The sequence below is a fragment of the Mycteria americana genome, chromosome 25 (genome assembly GCF_035582795.1).
Source record: "Mycteria americana isolate JAX WOST 10 ecotype Jacksonville Zoo and Gardens chromosome 25, USCA_MyAme_1.0, whole genome shotgun sequence".
NCBI classification, from domain to species: Eukaryota; Metazoa; Chordata; class Aves; order Ciconiiformes; family Ciconiidae; genus Mycteria; species Mycteria americana.
This window is the reverse complement of record NC_134389.1, coordinates 976850-993331: the sequence shown is the minus strand read 5'-3', so window position 1 is coordinate 993331 and position 16482 is coordinate 976850. Positions and strand designations below refer to the sequence as shown.

General features: G+C 69.5%; 1 protein-coding gene across 3 annotated transcripts; it reads left to right on the top strand.

Moving 5' to 3' along the window:
* The first annotated feature begins 570 nt into the window (after positions 1-570).
* On the top strand, positions 571-15599 carry ITGA10 (integrin subunit alpha 10). 3 transcript variants are annotated; one of them, XM_075525087.1, is made up of 30 exons: positions 571-680; positions 2742-2853; positions 3807-3904; positions 4053-4141; positions 4243-4357; positions 5241-5368; positions 6716-6864; positions 7750-7900; positions 8054-8219; positions 8325-8398; positions 8608-8752; positions 9569-9717; positions 9826-9969; positions 10351-10554; positions 10661-10791; positions 11044-11210; positions 12026-12168; positions 12254-12361; positions 12451-12536; positions 12624-12765; positions 13400-13492; positions 13587-13663; positions 13776-13859; positions 13964-14048; positions 14136-14249; positions 14330-14431; positions 14540-14653; positions 14751-14846; positions 14932-15045; positions 15145-15599. In XM_075525087.1, exons 1-30 carry the CDS (start codon positions 629-631, stop codon positions 15211-15213), a joined length of 3501 nt encoding a protein of 1166 aa, XP_075381202.1. In that variant the 5' UTR covers positions 571-628; the 3' UTR covers positions 15214-15599. The 3 variants fall into 3 exon arrangements, with proteins under 3 accessions (XP_075381202.1, XP_075381203.1, XP_075381204.1); XM_075525088.1 differs by lacking the exon at positions 2742-2853 and having other exon boundaries at positions 595-680; positions 15145-15598; XM_075525089.1 differs by lacking the exons at positions 571-680; positions 2742-2853; positions 3807-3904; positions 6716-6864 and having other exon boundaries at positions 15145-15598.
* Positions 15600-16482: the final 883 nt, after the last annotated feature.

Genomic DNA, 16482 nt, shown 5'->3' with positions numbered 1-16482 from the left:
CAGCGTCCAGGAGGTGGCAGTGCCACCCGGAGGACGTGGCCACCCTCCGCCCACGGAGCGGCAGCGGGGACCGGCAGCGACCCCCAACCCCCCCCCCCCCCCCATCCCTGCGACCCCCAACCCCCCCCATCCCTGCGCCCCCCGGGGGGGTCCCCAGCCACGGGGGCCCCGCCACGTCCACGGGGGGCCGGGACACACGGGGGGGGGGGGGGGACACGACACGAGGGGACACGCTGCCCACCCCAGCAGCGATCGCTTTGCCGGGAAAAGGGGAAAAAAAAAAAAAAAAAAAATCCTCTTTAGCAGCACCGCGAGCGCCCGCTGCCCCCCGGAGCCGCCCCCCTCCCCTCGCCTCTTTTTTTTTTTTTTGGATTTTCCATGTTTTTCTCCACTTTGCCTTTTTTTTTTTTTTTTTTTTTCCCTAACTCCATCCCCCCCCCAAAAAAAAAAAAAAAAAAAAAACCCAACCACCACCAACCAAACCTCTGGCAGTTTATTTTTAGCAGCCAATTGAAGATGAAGGAGGAGGGAAAAAAAATATATTAAAAAAAAAAAAACAACCCCTATCCCATACGGAGACAGAGTCACCTTTGAGCCGCGGAGGGCCCGCGCCGGCGGCCGTGGGGCGATGGAGGGTGCTGGGTGCCGGGGGCTCCTCCCAGCGCTGCTCCTGCTCCCAGGTGAGGGCACCCCAAAATCCAGCCGGATTTGGGCAAAACGGGGTGGGTTGGGGGTTGGGGGTTGGGGTTTTTTTGGGTTTTTTTTGTTTTTTTTTGTTTTTTTGGGGGGGGGGTGGGGGGCGGTGAATGGGAGGCGTTTGGGGGTGCCGCGGTGTTGGGGTGCCCGTTAATAACCCAGCGCTCGGGCGGCTGCGGCCGAGCCCGCCGGGGGTTTGGGGGAAAAACGCCTGGTTTGGGGCGAACCCCCCTGCTTTGGGGCTTTGGGGCCTTGGCCCCCTCCTCAGGGTATTTTTGGGGGGTTTTTTTTTGAGGGAGGGGAGACCCCAACACCCCCCCCCCCCCCCCCCCCCCCCGGGTTTGGGGATGGGGCCGGGAAGGGGCCGGTGCGGCGTGGAAGGGAGCCAAACCCCACTCAGAGGAACTAAAAAAAAACTTTGATGGAAAATCTACGTTTTAGGGGAAAAAAAGATTAAAAAGGGTGGGGGTTTTTTTTTTTTTCCCCCCACCCTCCCAAGGGGGAGGCTGGCGGCTGGGTGCCCAGCCCCGCTCCGTCCCGTCGGGGCACGGCCGCTCCGGCCGGGGAAACTGAGGCACGCAGCCGGTGCTGGCCTGGGCCGCGGCCCGTGGCCTCCCCGTGCCTCAGTTTCCCCACGCGGAGCGGGTGGGGGGCGCAGGGGATGGGGGGTGCAGCCGCTCGCTTGGAGGCAAAGACGAACCCTGGGCCCCCCGAAATGGAAACCCCCCCAGTTGTCCTTGCCCACCCCGGGGCCTCCTGGGGTGCTGGGTGCTGCATTTGGGGTGCTGGGTGCTGCCCTTGGGGTGCTGGGTGCTGTACGTGGGGTGCTGGGTGCTGTGTGTGGGGTGCCGGGTGCTGCATTTGGGGTGCTGGGTGCTGTACGTGGGGTGCTGGGTGCTGTACATGGGGTGCTGGGTGCTGCATTTGGGGTGCCGGGTGCTGTGTGTGGGGTGCCGGGTGCTGCATTTGGGGTGCTGGGTGCTGTACGTGGGGTGCTGGGTGCTGTACATGGGGTGCTGGGTGCTGCATTTGGGGTGCTGGGTGCTGTGTGTGGGGTGCCGGGTGCTGCATTTGGGGTGCTGGGTGCTGCCGTTGGGGTGCTGGGTGCTGTACGTGGGGTGCTGGGTGCTGCATTTGGGGTGCCGGGTGCTGTATGTGGGGTGCTGGGTGCTGCATTTGGGGTGCTGGGTGCTGTACGTGGGGTGCTGGGTGCTGTGTGTGGGGTGCCGGGTGCTGCATTTGGGGTGCTGGGTGCTGTGTGTGGGGTGCTGGGTGCTGCATTTGGGGTGCTGGGCGCTGTGTGTGGGGTGCTGGGTGCTGCATTTGGGGTGCTGGGTGCTGTACATGGGGTGCTGGGTGCTGCATTTGCAGTGCTGGGTGCTGTACACGGGGTGCTGCATTTGGGGTGCTGGGTGCTGTACGTGGGGTGCCGGGTGCTGCATTTGGGGTGCTGGGTGCTGCCTGTGGGCTGCTTGGAGCCACACACGGGGTGCTCAGCACCCAGCACCCAGCACCCAGCACCTCTCCCCCACGCCCCCCCAGGACGGGGACCACGGCCACAGCCAGCCCCCCCGAGACACCCCCCACACCCGAGACACCCCCCCCTCCCCGGAAACCTCCCCCCCCGGGCCGGGCTCCCCCCTTTCCCCACAGGTTTCCACCCCAACGGGGCGATGGTCACCCCAAGCACCCATGGGTGCCGGGGTCGTGCCACGACTCCCCACCAGCCTCTTCGCCCTCCCACCCAACACCCACGGCCCCAACCCCCCCCCCCCCCCCATTTATAATTCCCGGCTGGGTGGGCGGGGGGTGCTGTACGTTGGGTGCTGGGTGCTGTCTGTGGGGTGCTGGGTTTGGGTGCTCCCAGCAGCGCACCCCCCCCCAAAAAAAAAAAGTCAGGTTACGGGGGGGCCGCGCGGGGTGGGGGTTGCGCCGAAGCAGCCCTGTCCCTATAGATGGGGGGGGGGGGTGCGGGACACCCGGGTCCGTGGGTGCCCCCTCCCCTCCGTGGGTGCCCCCGCCCTCAGGGCTCGCTGCCCCCCCAGGGCTGTGCGTGGGGTTCAACGTGGACGTGCGGCGGCCCCGGCTCTTCCACGGGCCAGCTGAGGCCCAGTTTGGCTACAAGGTGCTGCAGCGGGCGGGCGGCGGGGAGAAGTGGTGAGTGGCACCCACGGGGCGGGGGAGGGGGCGTGGGGACACCCGTGGGGCTTTGACACCCACCCCCCCCCGCCCCCCCAGGCACGTGCCATGGGGCAGATGTGTGGGGCAGGGCTAAGGGATGGGGGGGTGCACGGCTTGCGATGCCCTGGGGAGGGGAAACTGAGGCACGGAGGGGAAACTGAGGCAGGGAGGGGAAACTGGGGCAGGGAAGGGGAAACTGGGGCAGGGAGGGGGAAACTGGGGCAGGGAGGGGAAACTGGGGCAGGGAAGGGGAAACTGAGGCACGGAGGGGGAAACTGGGGCAGGGAGGGGAAACTGAGGCACGGAGGGGAAACTGGGGCAGGGAAGGGGAAACTGGGGCAGGGAGGGGGAAACTGGGGCATGGAGGGGAAACTGAGGCACGGAGGGGAAACTGGGGCAGGGAGGGGGAAACTGGGGCAGGGAAGGGGAAACTGAGGCACGGAGGGGAAACTGAGGCACAGAGGGGAAACTGGGGCAGGGAAGGGGAAACTGAGGCAGGGAGGGGGAAACTGGGGCAGGGAGGGGGAAACTGGGGCAGGGGGCCGGACGGCAAAGCCCCCCCAGTGTTTTCTGGGGGCAGAAATGGGGTTTTCAGACTCGCCGTGGCTTTGTGCTTTGCCCCGGCACGGCTTCGGGTGGGGGCGTGAAAATAAGGGTCCCATCGGTAGAACCGGGGGGGGCCCCGGCGGCCGTGCCGGCGGTCGGGATGCGGATCAAAGGCAGGCAGGCCGGCCAGCCAGACGGACGGACGGACGGACGGAAACCGCCGGCAGCCCGGGGCCGGTGGCGGAAACGCCGCGGCACGGTGCCGGCGGCGGGGGCGGGCAGGGTTTGGCTCTGCGCCCCGAAACGCCGCGGCCGAGCCCGAGCGGGGTGGCGGCGGCGACCCGGCCGGCGTCCCCTCACGCCGCCGCCGCGTCCCCCCGCAGGCTGCTGGTGGGGGCCCCCTGGGACGGCGACCGCCAAGGTGACGTCTACAAGTGTCGCGTGGGACCCCCCAACGCCACGTGCGCCAAAGCCAACCTCGGTACCGCCATGCCCCGTGGGGACGGGCGGCCGCCTCCGTGCCCGGCTTCGCCCTTTCCAGGCCGGCGTCGGTCCCGGCACGGCCGCGGCGGGGTTCGGGGGGTCACGCCGGCGCTGACCCCCGGCACCTCTCTTTCCCCGGCACCGAGGATCCTCCGCGCCCTGGCCGTCCCCCGGCGCCGGCCGCAACGTGCACTTCGGGATGACCCTCCTGGACTCCGAGGACGGCGGCTTCGTGGTGAGGGGAGCCTCCCCCAAAGGGAAACCGAGGCGCGGCCGGGCACGGGGCGGGGGGCCAGGTCCCGGCCCACCGTCCCTCTCGTCCCCGTCGCCCCCCAGGCTTGCGCCCCGCTTTGGTCCCAGGCGTGCGGCACCTCCGTCTTCAGCACCGGCATCTGCACCCGCCTGGATGGTGACCTCCGGCCGGTGGGGACCATCGCGCCCACGGCGCAGCGTGAGTCGGGGCGGCTGCCGTCTGCGGGGGACGGGGCGGGGCGGGGCGGGGCGGGGTGGGACACGCCGGGACGGGACACATGGGATGGGACACGCCGGGATGGGACACGCCGGGATGGGACACGCCGGGATGGGACACATCGCAATGGGACACACTGGGACGGGACACACCAAGATAGGACACGCCGGGATAGGACACGCCGGGATGGGACACATGGGATGGGACACATGGGATGGGACACATTGGAATGGGACACACTGGGATGGGACACACCGGGACGGGACACGCCGGGATGGGACACGCCAGGATGGGACACACCATGATAGGACACGCCGGGATGGGACACACCGGGACGGGACACATTGGAATGGGACACACTGGGATGGGACACACCGGGACAGGACACACCAGGATGGGACACGCAGGATGGGACACACCAGGATGGGACGCACGGATGGGACGCGCCGGGGTGGGACACATCAGGACAGGACACGCTGGGACGGGACGCACCAGGATGGGACACGCACTGGGATGGGACACGCTGGGATGGGACACATGGGATGGGACACACGGGATGGGACACGCCAGGACGGGACACACGGATGGGACACGCTGGGATGGGACACGCAGGATGGGACACACCAGGATGGGACACGCCGGGGTGGGACACATCAGGATGGGACACGCTGGGATGGGACACACCAGGACGGGACACACGGATGGGACACACCGGGGTGGGACACGCTGGGATGGGACGCACTGGGATGGGACGCACTGGGATGGGACACACCAGGACGGGACATGCTGGGATGGGACACACGGATGGGACACACGGATGGGACACGCCGTGCCGTGTCGGTGCCAGCCCTGTCCCCCTGGGCAGGCTGCTCCACCTACCTGGACATCGTCATCGTCCTGGACGGCTCCAACAGCATCTACCCCTGGTACGAGGTGCAGAACTTCCTCAGCAACATCCTCAGCAAGTTCTTCATCGGGCCCGGGCAGATCCAGGTGAGGTGGTGTCCCCAGGCCACGCCGGTGTCCCCAGGGCCACGCTGGTGTCCCCAGGCCACGCCGGTGTCCCCAGGGCCATGCCACATCCAGGACAACGTCATTCTCCCTGGGGTGATGAGGTCTCCCCAGATGACGCCATCATACCCAGGGCAACGCCGTCACCCCCGGCGTGATGCTGTTGTCCCCAGGACGATGCCGTTGTCCCCAGGGCACCGCCATTGTCCCCAGGGCCATGCTGTCATCCTTGTGGCGATGCCACCCCTGGTGTGATGCCATTGTCCCCAGGGCACTGCCATTGTCCCCAGGGCCATGCTGCCAACCCTATGGCGATGCCACCCCTGGCGTGATGCCGTTGTCCCCAAGACGATGCCATTGTCCCCAGGGCCATGCTGTCATCCTTGTGGTGATGCCACCCCTGGGGCAATGCCATTGTTCCCAGGGCACTGCCATTGTTCCCAGGGCACTGCCATTGTCCCCAGGGCCATGCTGCCGACCCTATGGCGATGCCACCCCCGGTGTGATGCCATTGTCCCCAGGGCACCGCCATTGTCCCCAGGGCCATGCTGTCATCCTTGTGGTGATGCCACCCCCGGTGTGATGCCATTGTCCCCAGGATGATGCCATTGTCCCCAGGACAATGCCATTGTCCCCAGGGCCATGCTGTCATCCTTGTGGCGATGCCACCCCTGGTGTGATGCCATTGTCCCCAGGGCACCGCCATTGTCCCCAGGGCCATGCTGCCGGCCCTGTGGCGATGCCACCCCCGGTGTGATGCCATTGTCCCCAAGACGATGCCATTGTCCCCAGGGCCATGCTGCTGACCCTGTGGCGATGCCACCCCCGGCATGGTGCCGTTGTCCCCAGGACGATGCCATTGTCCCCAGGGCACTGCCATTGTCCCCATGGCACCGCCATTGTCCCCAGGGCACCGCCATTGTCCCCAGGGCCACGCTGCTGACCCTATGGTGATGCCACCCCCGGTGTGATGCCATTGTCCCCAGGACGATGCCATTGTCCCCAGGGCACTGCCATTGTCCCCAGGGCACCGCCATTGTCCCCAGGGCCACGCTGCCGGCCCTGTGGCGATGCCACCCCCGGCATGGTGCCGTTGTCCCCAGGACGATGCCATTGTCCCCAGGGCACCGCCATTGTCCCCAGGGCCACGCTGCCGGCCCTGTGGCGATGCCACCCCCGGCGTGACGCCGTTGTCCCCGGGCCGCCGCCAGCCGGGGACGCTTTCGGGGGGTGGGGGGCGCCCTTCGCCGGCCGGGGGCCGCGCGGCGCGCGGGGGGGAGGCGGGGGCGCGGGGCGGCCGCGGGGGCTGAGCGCCCCGGCTCGGCGCAGGTGGGGGTGCTGCAGTACGGGGAGCGGGCGGTGCACGAGTGGGCGCTGGGCCGGTACCGGACGGCGGAGGAGGTGGTGGAGGCGGCCAAGAACATCAGCCGGCAGGAGGGCCGGGAGACGCGCACCGCCCTCGCCGTCCGGCAGGCTTGGTGCGCAGCGCGGCGGGGGCGGGGGCGGGGTTGGGGTTGGGGTTGGGATTGGGGTTGGGATTGGGATTGGGGTTGGAGTTGGGACTGCGATTGGGGTCGGAATCGGGGTTGGATTGGGATTGGGATTGGGGTTGGGGTTGGGATTGGAGTTGAGACTGCGATTGGGGTTGGAATCGGGGTTGGATTGGGATTGGGGTTGGGATTGGGGTTGGAGTTGGAGTTGGGACTGCGATTGGGGTCGCAATCGGGGTTGGGATTGGGATTGGGGTCAGGGTTGGGACTGGGATTGGGATAGGGGTCGAGATCGAGATTGGGGTTGGGATCACGGCTGGGATTGGGATTGGGATTGGAGTCGAGACTGAGATTGGGGTTGGGACCGGGATTGGGGTTGGGATTGGGGTCAGGATCCGGTTTGGGATCAGGAGCGGACCTGGGATTGGGATTGGGGTCGGGATTAGGATCTGAATCAGGATCAGGATTGGGATTGGGGTCAGGATTGGGGTCAGGGTTGGGATTGGGATTGGGATTGGGGTCGGGATTGAGATTGGGTTGGGATCGGGATCGGGATCTGGTTTGGGATCAGGAGTGGACCTGGGATTGGGATTGGGGTCGGGATTAGGATCAGGGTCAGGATTGGGATCGGGGTCAGGATTGAGGTTGCGGCTGGGATTGGGATTGGGGTCGAGATCGAGATTGGGGTCGGGATCGGGGTTGGGATTGGGATGGGGGTTGGGATTGGGGTCGGGGTTGGGTTTGGCGTCAGGGTCGGGGTCGGGATTGGGACTGGGGTCGGGGTCGGGGCCGGGGTCGGGGTTGAGGCCGGGGTCAGGGTCGGGATCGGGGCCGGGGTCGGGGTCGGGATCGGGGTCCCGTCCTTCCCGGCAGCACCGAAGCCTTCAGCCCCGAGCGGGGCGGGCGGGCGGATGCCACCCGGCTGATGATCGTGGTGACGGACGGGGAGTCCCACGACGGCGAGGAGCTGCCCGAGGCGCTGGCGGAGTGCGAGAAGCGCAACGTCACCCGCTACGCCATCGCGGTGAGCGGATGCCCGCCGGCCGGGAGCGGGCGCCGTGCCTCGGTTTCCCCCTTCCCCCTTCGCGCCGCCGCGGGGAGACCCCCCCCCCCCATCCCGGCTGCGCCGGGGTCGGCATCCGGCCCCCCCGGCCGACGCCGGGTGCCCGCTCCCCAGGTGCTGGGGCACTACCTGCGCCGGCAGCAGGACCCCGAGGATTTCATCCGCGAGATCAAGTCCATCGCCAGCGACCCGGACGAGAAGTACTTCTTCAACGTCACCGACGAGGCCGCCCTCAACGACATCGTGGACGCCTTGGGCGACCGCATCTTCAGTCTGGAAGGTGACGCGGGGACGGATCCGGGGCCGGACCCCGGCGGGGGGCGGCGGGGGGGACCCCCCCAGCTGGAAGCACGTCTGGAGGGGTGCCCTCTCCGCCCCCTCCCAGGCACCCACGGCTACAACGAGAGCTCCTTCGAGCTGGAGATGTCGCAGGTCGGCTTCTCCGTCCACCTCCTGGAGGTGAGGCTGCCGGGACGGGCGGGATCCGGCTTTGCAGAAGCGGAAAATCACCCCCAGCCCCTCCCGGGTGACTTTTGGGGGGGTGGGGGGGTGTTGGGGACAGCGAGGCATCGCCACGCGCGCGCCGGCCTCCAGGCAGGTGACAGGCGCCTTCCCCGCCCTCGCGCCCCGCCGCAGCACCCTGTCACCCCCCCTTGCCCCCCCCCCAGGACGGGATCCTCTTCGGCACGGTGGGAGCCTACGACTGGGACGGGGCCGTGCTGGAGGAGAGCCGGCGCGGCCGCGTCGTGCCCCCGCGGAGAGCCTTCCGGAAGGAGTTCCCGCTGGAGCTGAAGAACCACGCGGCTTATTTGGGTACGGGGCGGGGGGGGTGCCGGGGATGTGGGGCGAGCCGGGGATGTGGGGTGAGTCAGGGATGTGGGGCGAAGCAGGGATGTGGGGCAAAGCAGGGATGTGGGGTGAAGCAGGGATGGGGGGCGAGCCAGGGATGTGGGGCGAAGCAGGGATGTGGGGCGAGCCAGGGATGCTCCGTGTCCCAGAAATTTGGGGTGAACCAGGGATGCTCAGCACCCAGGGATGGGGGCGAATGGGACGCTGGGTGTCCTGGGCATTGCCGGGGGGACCGGGGACGCTGGGTGCCCCGGGGATGTTGGGTGCCCCTGGGGTGCTGGGTGTCCTGGTGATGTTGGGTGCCCTGGGAACATTGAGTGCCCCAGGGATGCTGGGTGCCCCGGGGACGTTGGGTGCCCCAGGGATGTTGGGTCTCCCAGTGATGTTGGGTGCCCCAGGGATGCTGGGTGTCCTGGTGATGTTGGGTGCCCCGGTGACGTTGGGTGCCCCGGTGATGTTAGGTGCCCTGGGAACATTGAGTGCCCCGGGGATGTTGGGTGCCCCAGGAACGTTGGGTGTCCCGGGGACGCTGGGTGCCCCAGTGATGTTGGATGCCCCAGGGATGTTGGGTGCCCCGGGGACGTTGGGTGCCCCGGGATGTTGGGTCTCCCAGGGATGTCGGGTGCCACAGGGATGTTGGGTGCCCCGGGGACATTGGGTCTCCCAGTGATGTTGGGTGCCGCGGGATGCTGGGTGCCCCAGGGACCCAGGGTGGCCGAGGATCGGCACCAGCCACGCCAGGGCTTTCCCCGCCGCTGAGGCCCGGGCTCTCCCCCCCAGGTTACGCCGTCTCCTCGCTGCGGCTGCCCGGCGGGCAGCGCCTGTACGTGGCCGGAGCCCCTCGCTTCCGGCACAAGGGCAAGGTGCTCCTCTTTGAGATGGCCACCACGGGCTCCGTGACGGTGGCCCAGGCGCTGACGGGGGAGCAGGTAGGGCTTGCCGGGCGGGGGGACGGGGGGACACGACACGACACGGGCAGCCGTGGGGAGGGGCTGCCGGCAGCCCCCAGCCTCACGCCGGCCCGCTGCCTCCGGCAGATCGGCTCCTACTTCGGCAGCGAGGTGTGCGCCCTGGACGTGGACAGCGACGGGGTGACCGACGTGCTGCTGGTGGCAGCTCCCATGTACCTGGGTGCCCAGAGCAGGGAGACGGGGAGGGTGTACCTGTACAGAGTGGGGCAGGTGAGGGGCCGGGGGGGGGCCGGGGGGGGCCGGGGGGGGCCGGGGGATCGGGGGGATCAGGGGACGCCACGGGGTTGCGGGACGCAGTGGGACTGGGGGGATGCGGGGGGGGTCGGAGGGGGTGCGGGGGGTTTGGGGGGGACGCAGCGGGGTCGGGGGGGGGTGCAGTGGGACTGGGGGGACACGGCGGGGTTTGTGGGGGGGGGACAGCGGGGTCAGGGAGATGCAGTGGGGCCGGGGGGAGGGGACGCACAGCCCAGGGGATCCCCCTACCCCCCCCCCCCCACTCCCCCCCCAACCTCCTGGGGCTCAGGCGCGGAGCACCACCGTGCCGGAGCCGGCACCGTGGGGTACCGAGGGCCGCCCCGTGCCCCCCCCCAGCGGCTCCTGGCCCCCGCCGGCACCCTGCACGCCGACAAGAAGCCGCAGGACTCCCGGTTCGGCTACGCGCTGGCCGCCGTGCCGGACCTCAACCACGACGGCTTCAACGACGCGGTGGTGGGGGCTCCGCTGGAGGACGGGCACCGCGGGGCCCTCTACGTCTACCACGGTGCCCCGGGCACCCTCCTGCCCCATTACAAGCAGGTGAGATGGGGCTGGGGGGGGCGAGGGGGGGGGGTCCGCGAGGTCGAGCACGACCCCGTAGGAGCCGGCGGCGAAGCCACGGCTCTCCCTGCTCTCGCCTGCCCAGCGCATCGAGGCGGCGGCGCTGGGGCCGGGCCTCAGCTATTTCGGCCGCAGCGTGGACGGGCGGCTGGACCTGGACGGGGACGGGCTGGTGGACCTGGCCGTGGGGGCGCAGGGGGCGGCCGTGCTGCTGCGGTGAGTGCTGGGGACGGGGACGTCTCCGTGCCGCCGGCCCCCGCGTGCCGCAGGGCCGCCCCGGCTCGGCCGCGCCTGGCGGGATGCTCCCGGGCACCTTGGTTGGCCTCCCCCGTGCCTCGGTTTCCCCTCGCCGTCAGAGGAGGAGAGCCCGGGGAGGGCGCAGGGATGGATGCCACCGTCCCCCTGAGCGTCCTGGTGGCACGTGGGGGGACACCCCCCCCGGGCGTGACGCCGTCCCCTCGCTGCCAGCTCCCGCCAGATTGTCCAGGTCAACGCCTCGCTGACGGTGGAGCCCCCGGCCATCGACGTCATCCAGAAGAACTGCCAACGCGGCGGCACCGGCGCCGTCTGCCTCCGGGCCAGGGTCTGCTTCCGTGCCGGGACCCGAGCCCGGAGCCAGAGGGACAGGGATATCGGTGAGTGCTGGGGGCTGGGAGGACCTGCCGGGCGCCCGGCCCCGGAGCGTCCCTGGGTGGCCCCGGGTGTCCCCTGAGTGTCACCAGAGCGTCCCTGGGTGGCCCCGGGTGGCCCCTGAGCGTCACCAGAGCGTCCCTCTGCCACCCCTGGAGCATCCTCGGGGTGTCCCTGGAACACCCCTGCTGCATCCCCGGGGCAGCCCTGGAGCATCCCTCTGATGTCCCCAGACTCACTGCAGTATCTAGATGTCCCCAGAGCATCCCTTGTGTCCCCAGAGCATCCCCAGAGCATCCCTGGGTGTCCCCAGAGTGTCCCTGGAGCATCCCTTGCATCCCTGGAGCATCCCTGGATGTCCCCAGAGCATCCCCAGAGCATCCCTGGGTGTCCCCAGAGCATCCTTGGATGCCCCCAAAGCATCCCTGTAGCATCCCTTGTGTCCCTGGAGCATCCCCAGAGCATCCCTGGGTGTCCCTGGAGCATCCCGCGTGTCCCCAGAGCATCCCCAGAGCATCCCTCGTGTCCCCGGAGCGTCCCTGGGTGTCCCCAGAGCATCCCGAGCATCCCTCGTGTCCCCAGAGCATCCTTGCGTGTCCCCAGAGCATCCCCAGAGCATCCCTCGTGTCCCCGGAGCATCCCTGGGTGTCCCTGGAGCATCCCGCATGTCCCCAGAGCATCCCCAGAGCATCCCTGGGTGTCCCCAGAGCATCCCCAGAGCATCCCCGGAGCATCCCTCGTGTCCCCAGAGCATCTCCGGGCTGTCCCCAACCCCAGGGGTGGCCCCAAGCCGCTGACCCCCATCCTCGTCCCCGCACAGAGCTCCGGTACAACGTGTCCCTGGAGGAGAGGGCAGCGGGAGCCCGAGCTGCCTTCGACTCGGGCGCCCGACGGCTGCTGCAACGCCGCCTGCAGCTCTCGCTGGGGAGGCAGAGCTGCCTGCGCTTCCCCTTCCACGTCCTGGTGAGCCCCTCCCCGGGGCGCGGGCGTCTTCTTCCACCCCCCCAGCAGCACCGGGGGCCGACGGGGACCTCTCCGCCCTCCCCAGGACACCACGGACTACCTGCGACCCCTCAGCTTCACCGTGAGGTTGGCCGTGGCCGAAGCCACCGGGCCGGTGCTGGATGAGACCTCCCCCACCACCATCCGGAAACTGGTGGGTGCTGGAGCGGGGGGGTTGTTGTCCCCCCCCCCCCCATCATCCCTGCTTCTCCCGGCACCGGGGTCACACCCAGCTCCTTCCAGATCCCCTTCTTCAAGGACTGCGGGGAGGACGACGAGTGCGTCACGGACCTGGTGCTCAGGGCCACCATGGACATCGCGGGCTCCAGGTACGGGGTGGCCCCGAGGGGTCCCGGGGCTGAGCCGTGTGCCGGGACCACCCCCCCCCGGGGCCGTAACCGCCCCCACGGCTGCAGGCAGAGCCCCCACGTCCTGCGCAAGGGCAGGAGGAAGGTGGTGGTGGACGCGGTCCTGGAGAACAAGAAGGAGAACGCCTACAACGCCAGCCTGCTCCTCCGCTTCTCCGGCAACCTCCACTTCTCCAGCCTCGCGCTTCAGGTACGGGGCTGGGGGGAGGGGGGGGTCCCCCAGACCGGCGTGGGCCCCCCCCCGGCCCCTCCAAGACATCGTAGTCCTTCCAGCCCCGTACAGCCCCCCCAGTCCATCCCAGGACAAAGGCTGGGGTCTCTCCAGCCTGATATCGACCCTCCAGCCCATTCTCATCCCCAGCCCATCCCGGGGGGAGGTGGGGGGGTCCCTTGGCCCCGTATGGGTCCCCCCAGCCCATCCCAGGGGGAGATGGGGGGTCCCTTGGCCCCGTATGGGTCCCCCAGCCCATCCCAGGGGGAGGTGGGGGGTCCCTTGGCCCCGTATGGGTCCCCCCAACCCATCCCAGGGGGAGATGGGGGGGTCCCTTGTCCCCATATGGGTCCCCCCAACCCATCCCAGGGGGAGATGGGGGGGTCCCTTGGCCCCATATGGGTCCCCCAACCCGTCCCAGGGGGAGGTGGGGGGGGTCCCTTGGCCCCATATGGGTCCCCCCAACCCATCCCAGGGGGAGGCGGGGGTCCACGTGGCCCCACAGGGCCCCCCACCCCTGTGCTCAGCCCGAGCCCCCCCAGCCCCAGCTCCCAGCACTCCCGTCCCCGTCCCCGTCCCCATCCGGCCGCGGGTGACGTCCCCCCCTCCACAGGACACCGGCCCGGTGAAGCTGGAGTGCACGGCGCTGGGGGGTCACCGCCGGCTCTGCAGCGTCGGCTACCCCGTCTTCCGCTCGCTGGCCAAGGTAGGGGACCGGGGACCCCCCGGGGACCCCCCCGGGGACCCCCACTGCCCCCTCGCACCCATCCCACCCCGCTCACGGCCCCGCTCACCCCCAGGTCTCCTTCACCCTGGAGCTGGAGTTCAGCTGCTCCGTCCTCCTCGACCGAGCCGAGGTCACCCTCGAGGCCAGCAGGTAGGAGCGGGGTGGGGGGGCTTCACCCCGTGGGGTGGCCGAGGCGGTGGGGGGGGGGGGGTCTGGGGGTCCTCCCGAGCTCCCCACGGCCACGTCCCCCCGCCCCGTGCAGCGACAGCACCGAGGCGACGCTGGAGGACAACGCGGTCCGGCTTTCTGCCCCCATCCGCTACGAGCCCGACCTCTTCCTCTCCAGGTAGGGCTGGGGGGAGCGGGGCAAAGATGGGGGGGGGGGGCTTCGCGGTGCCGGGGGTGGAGGCGGCGGAGACGCAGGCTCCGACCCCGCTCTGGTCGCGGCAGCGATGCCAACCTGCACCGCTACGAGGTTCACCCGCTCGGCACCTTCCCCCACGGCCCCGGCCCCGAATTCAAGACCACAGTGAAGGTGAGGAGATACGGGGGGGTGCAAAGGGGGGGGGTCTGGGGGATCCTGGCTCACCCCGCTCTCACCCCCCCCCCCCCCCGCCCCCAGGTGCAGAATTTCGGGTGCTACCCGGTCCGAAACCTCACCCTGCGCATGGCCCTGCCAGCCCTGGGCTACCACCATGCCACCTTCCTCTCCGTCACACGTGTCCTGGCCGACAACGTGAGTCGGGGGTCCTGGGGGGGGGGAGGGTCCCTGCACCCCGTTCCGCTGCTCAGCCCGGCTTCTCTCCCCCCGCCCAGGCTACCTGCGTGCTGCAGACCCCCCCCACGGAGCCACGGCAGCGGGGCACGGCCACGGTGGTCCCCGTGCACCCCGAAGACCTGCTGCACGTGGACAGGCTGGTGAGCATCGCCGCATTGCCCCCCCCCCCCCGAGCTGGGGTTTGGGGGGGGGGGGCGGGGGTGAGGGGGGGGCTCCCCACCACATCACCCCACGTTTTCTCCCCGTAGGACTGCAGCAACGCCTGGTGCCAGGAGCTGAGCTGCCGGCTGGGGCGGCTGGACCGCGGCGGGGAGGTCTCCGTCCACGTCCTCCGCACCATCCACAACAACTTCTTCCGCGGGGTGAGGAGGGGAAGCGTCCCCCCCCGCCCCCCCGTCCCCCCGTCCCCCCGCCGGGGTGGGAAACACGGCTTGAACCCCCCCCTTTCCCCATCCCCAGGCTAAATTCAGGAGCGTGAAAGTCGTCAGCACCGTCTGGCTGGGGGTCCCGGGGAGCAACGTGCTGGTGCTGGAGGAGGGGGCACAGCGGAGGGAGGTAGGACCCCCCCAGACCTGAGGCGCAGGCCTGTGGGGACACCCCCGTCCCCGTTTGCTCCCCCGGGACCCTTCTTTTTCTGCAGACGGTGCTCGAAATCATCCAGGGGAAGCGGGTGCCCATCTCCCTCTGGATCCTGGTGGGCAGCGTCCTGGGGGGGCTGCTCCTCCTGGCGCTGATCGTCTTCTGCCTGTGGAAGGTGAGAGCGGGGCTGGGCTCGGCGGGGGGGGACGGCAGGGGACGGCGGGCCCTGCCTGCCGCCCTCGTGCTCCCCTCCATCCTCTCCTTCTTGCCCCAGCTGGGCTTCTTCACCCGCAAGAAGCTCCCCGAGGAGGAGGAGGAGGAGAAGGAGAAGGAGGAGCAGTGAGGGCAGGCGGCGGCCCCTCGAGCCCGGCACCATCGGGAAGGGACGCGTCCCTTCCCCATCCTTGGGGACAACCAGGGGCTCGGGACTCCGCCGCCCCCCCCGCCTCGGCTCCATCCTCGCGGAGGGCGATGCCTCCGGGGGGGCTGGATTGTGCTGGCACGCGGACGCAGCCAGGAGAGGTCGGGGTCCAGAAGGAGCCCCCCAGGTTTGACCCGAAGGACTTGGGGGTGGTTGTGGAGGTGGGGAAAAAGGGGGAAGGAACCGGGCTGAAGGAGCAGCTCCACCAATAAAGCTCAGCCCCGCAGAGATGCTCGAGCCCGTGGTACCCGCTGCCGTGCTCTGCATCCCTGGCGCCGCCCGGGCTCGGGGATGAAACGCTTCCCACCGCCGGCAAAAACCCACGGGAAGGCTCCGGAGCGACAGCGGCGAGGGCCAGGAAACGTAAAGCAACAGGGGGACGAGGGGTGCACGTCCGCCAGGTGCCCCGAACCCCCCTCCAAGGTGCCTACATCTCCCCCTGGCCTGGCAGGGGCCGCAGCCGTGCCCCCTCGGGGCCCGGCGAGACGCCCGGGGAAGCGACCGGCTGAAATCCCACCCCACGGGGAGGAAATCCCCGATTTCAGGCGCTTCAGGGCTGAGCTGGCGGCACCGGCGAGAGGGAGGAACGGGGAGCGGAAACCCGGCACTGCCCCAAGCGTCGCTACAAAGTCTGTGCCCCCCCCCCCCCCCCCAAGCACCCCCAAAGTTGCGGGGCACTTTGGAGGAGCCCGAAACACCAAATAACGGGGAAAAGCAACGCGGGAAACCCAGCAAAGAGAACGCCTCAAGCGGGACGTAGCTGCGGTTAAAGCGTTTTCCCTTGCGTTGTCGCCAACCAACGCGGCCGAGAGCCATCGCTCGGCTCTTCGCTCCCAGCCCGGCCCTCAAAAAGCGTGCGAGGAGCCGGCCCTCGGGCTTGGAACGGGCGCCGGCCGAGGGGGGAGAGGGGGTCCCGAGGGTGCAGCCGCGGATCACGAGCTGCTTTTCCAAGAACGAGCCCGGCAGGTCACGGGGAGACGGCTCGGGGCTGCCTACGGGGCAGAAGTTCCATCGCCGCTTAAAGAAAAGGCGCGGGCAGCGTCAGGCAGCTGCCGGGGGGGTCCGGCCGGACCCCCAGCCCCCGTCCCCAGCAGAGAAACCTCCTCCTCGCCCAGCGCACGGCTCTCCTTCCCCCGGAACGAGGGAGGGTGGGGGGCAGCGGCGGGGAGGGGGGTGTCGGGGTACCCGTCC

Excerpts from the sequence above, each read along its gene's own strand:
- ITGA10 (XM_075525087.1), top strand. The coding sequence starts at position 629 with ATGGAGGGTGCTGGGTGCCGGGGGCTCCTCCCAGCGCTGCTCCTGCTC. Across the intron at positions 2,854-3,806 it reads GCGGGCGGCGGGGAGAAGTG|GCTGCTGGTGGGGGCCCCCT; the intron begins GTGAGTGGCACC and ends GTCCCCCCGCAG. Across the intron at positions 4,358-5,240 it reads CATCGCGCCCACGGCGCAGC|GCTGCTCCACCTACCTGGAC; the intron begins GTGAGTCGGGGC and ends CCCCCTGGGCAG.